The sequence below is a fragment of the Nematolebias whitei genome, chromosome 18, assembly GCF_014905685.2.
Source record: "Nematolebias whitei isolate Nwh7 chromosome 18, NemWhi1, whole genome shotgun sequence".
NCBI lineage: Eukaryota > Metazoa > Chordata > Actinopteri > Cyprinodontiformes > Rivulidae > Nematolebias > Nematolebias whitei.
In genome coordinates, this window is record NC_056515.1 from 19,508,262 (window position 1) to 19,511,034 (window position 2,773).

At 39.3% G+C, this 2,773-nt stretch overlaps 1 protein-coding gene across 1 annotated transcript in view; it reads right to left on the reverse strand.

Moving 5' to 3' along the window:
* Positions 1-2,244, reverse strand: part of LOC119425060 (RNA/RNP complex-1-interacting phosphatase) — a 19,051-nt gene extending 16,807 nt beyond the window's left edge. The window contains exon 1 of the mRNA XM_037692584.1: positions 1,909-2,244. Coding sequence (XP_037548512.1) covers positions 1,909-1,946 — 38 coding nt within the window. The 5' untranslated portion in view covers positions 1,947-2,244. The remainder of the gene's footprint in view (positions 1-1,908) is intronic.
* Positions 2,245-2,773: the final 529 nt, after the last annotated feature.

Here is a 2,773-nt window from a genome sequence, read left to right on the forward strand (position 1 = left end):
CAAAGACATGGACTGGTCGAACAGAACACCGAGGTTTCTGAGGTTCGGCTGAGAAGAGGAGCCCAGAGAACCGAGGTGTTGCTTGATCCAAGGAACTTTCTGTTCAGGGGCAATGATCAGGGTTTCCGTCTTGTTAGAATTTAACTGAAGGCAGCTGTTAGCTAACCACGCCTTAATATGGGAAACACAGTTTACTAATTCAGCTAACTTGTGTAATTCTGAGTCATAAAAGGAACAGTACAGTTGAATATCATCAGCATAGAGATGGTAAGACACATTTCTGAAGCTACTGATAATCTTTCCCAGGGGGGTGATGTAGAGAAGGAACAGAATAGGACCCTACACTGAACCCTGAGGAACACCATTCAGTAACGGAGTGGTCTTAGACTGTATGTTATTAACAAACATTGAAAAGGTTCTGTTGCTCAGATAAGAGGAAAACCACTTAAGAACAGTTCCAGAAAATCCCATCTCATGTTGCAGTCGATGTATCATAATTTTGTGGTCGACTGTGTCAAAAGCTGATTACAGATCCAATAAAATCAAAACACTGCTCTGACCAGATTCTGCATTGGAGACTTTTAATAAGGCAGTTTCGGTGGAGTGCATCTTGCGGAAACCAGATTGAAACTTATTAAGAAGATTATTATTTTGCAAGAAAGTAGTCATCTGCCCAGCCACTAACTTCTCCAGAATTTTGGCGAGAAAAGGCAGTTTTGATATTGGCCTGTAGTTGCAGAGCTCAGTGGGGTCCAAGTTGGGCTTTTTCAAGATCGGATTTAAAATCGTTTGTTTCAAAAAACTTGGAACTGACCCGGTTGAAAGAGAGATGTTAATTAATTCTGCCACATGGGGGCTGACAATACCAGACACCTTTAAAAACGGTGATGTGGGTACAACATCTAGCACGCAGGAAGAAGGTTTGATCTTTTTTAGAACAACCTTCACATCCTCTAAAGTGACAGGTGAAAATGAAGACCAGGGGCTCACTGTAGGGACAGAACTGGGGGTGACACCAAGAGCTGATTTAACACTTGCCCTGATGTTGTCAACCTTTTCCACAAAATAGTTTAAAAATCTATTGCAGTCATCTAATGTGAATACAGGCAACAGAGGGAGTGAAGGTGGAACCATATTATTAATGGTATCAAACAAGACTTTAGGATTTTTCTTGTCCATACTCACAAGATTAGAAAAATATGCAGACCTGGCCTGTTTAATCATTTCATTTAGAGTTTAGATCAACTTCTTTAAGTGTAGTCTGTGGACTTCAAGTTTTGTAGATTTACACAAACGCTCTACCTTACGACATGCTCTTCTGAACAACATAATTTCCTCATTTCTCCAAGGACAAGAGTTTTTACGAGAGGATATTATGTGCTTTACAGGAGTAACCTCATCTAAGACAGACAGACAGTGACTATTAAAAGACTCAACAAAGGAATCAGCATTACTGCAACTAGCAAAACAACTGGGCTCAAAAGATTCTGAGAATTTCTCAACAGGGAGAACCAGAGGAAGATCCAGGACACTCTGGAGGGACTATATGTTTCTCGGCTGGCCTGGGAACGCCCTGGGATTCCCCTGGAGGAGCTGGACCAAGTGGCTGGGGAGAGGGAAGTCTGGGCCTCCCTACTTAGGCTGCTACCCCGACCCGACCCCGGATAAGCGGAAGAAAATGGATGGATGGAGAAACTGAAACAATCTGCTGATCTTCATAGATGAGTTTCTAAGTTATTCAAATGTTTTTAAATGCAGAATGTAGTTGTAAAATAGTCCCACACTAAAATTATATACAATTTCCACAGTAAAAGTATTTTCAGTCCCTCGCTGACGTTACCATAATATTGATGCTTTGTTGTATATTTTAGGTTTACTTTCTGCTTACACGCGGTTGACTCCGCTCACCTGTCCGGGATACCATCCTTCTTCTTGTATTTTGACATTTTCACAACTCTTCTGTATCTGTGAGACTGAACAAGCTACAACTACAGCTAGAAAACTATTTAAAACCATGAAGGATTTTCATGGAATCAGACACGCGGACTCGGAGTCAAATTATATACGTAGCTCCTCCACAAACTCGGCTTTCACCGACAGAAAAATACTAAAAAATACACTGAACTGTTTAACACGTTAAAAAAAACATTTTGAGCTATTTCTGTACCACAACTTGTATTTAGTTTACAACTTTTCGTGAAGCTGTCTACGTCCGACAGAAGCTATCCGGAGACGCATGTTGATGACGTCAAATACGCGACCCCCTTTTTTATTTTTATTTTACGCGACTCCATAGATATCATATAATGACTAGATACAGCATTGACCGCTATCGTCTATTGGCGCTGACGAGCTGTAGGGCCGCCATCTTGAAACGGTCGACCGCTCCACTCGGTGTAACCTGTTTCTCAGGAGCAATGAAGTATCTGCGCGTTTAATCAGTCAGAGCTAAATACTAAACTCATTCTCACGATTTGTTCCTCTGTAAATCTTAGGAGTACAGCCATTAAAGCTGAACACATGGTTCAGTGTATTTAAATATTCTTGGTGGGGTTAACATTAACACTAATAAAATATTCTTGTGACACGTTTGCAAAACTCACAGTCACTGATACATTTTTATTAAGATATATATATATATATATATATATATATGTATATATGTCTAAATCAGTCATATATACAGTTTAATAATTTTCTAATATATATATATATCACAATCTTATATATACATTATATCTATTTTATATATACACATCTCATGTATATATAT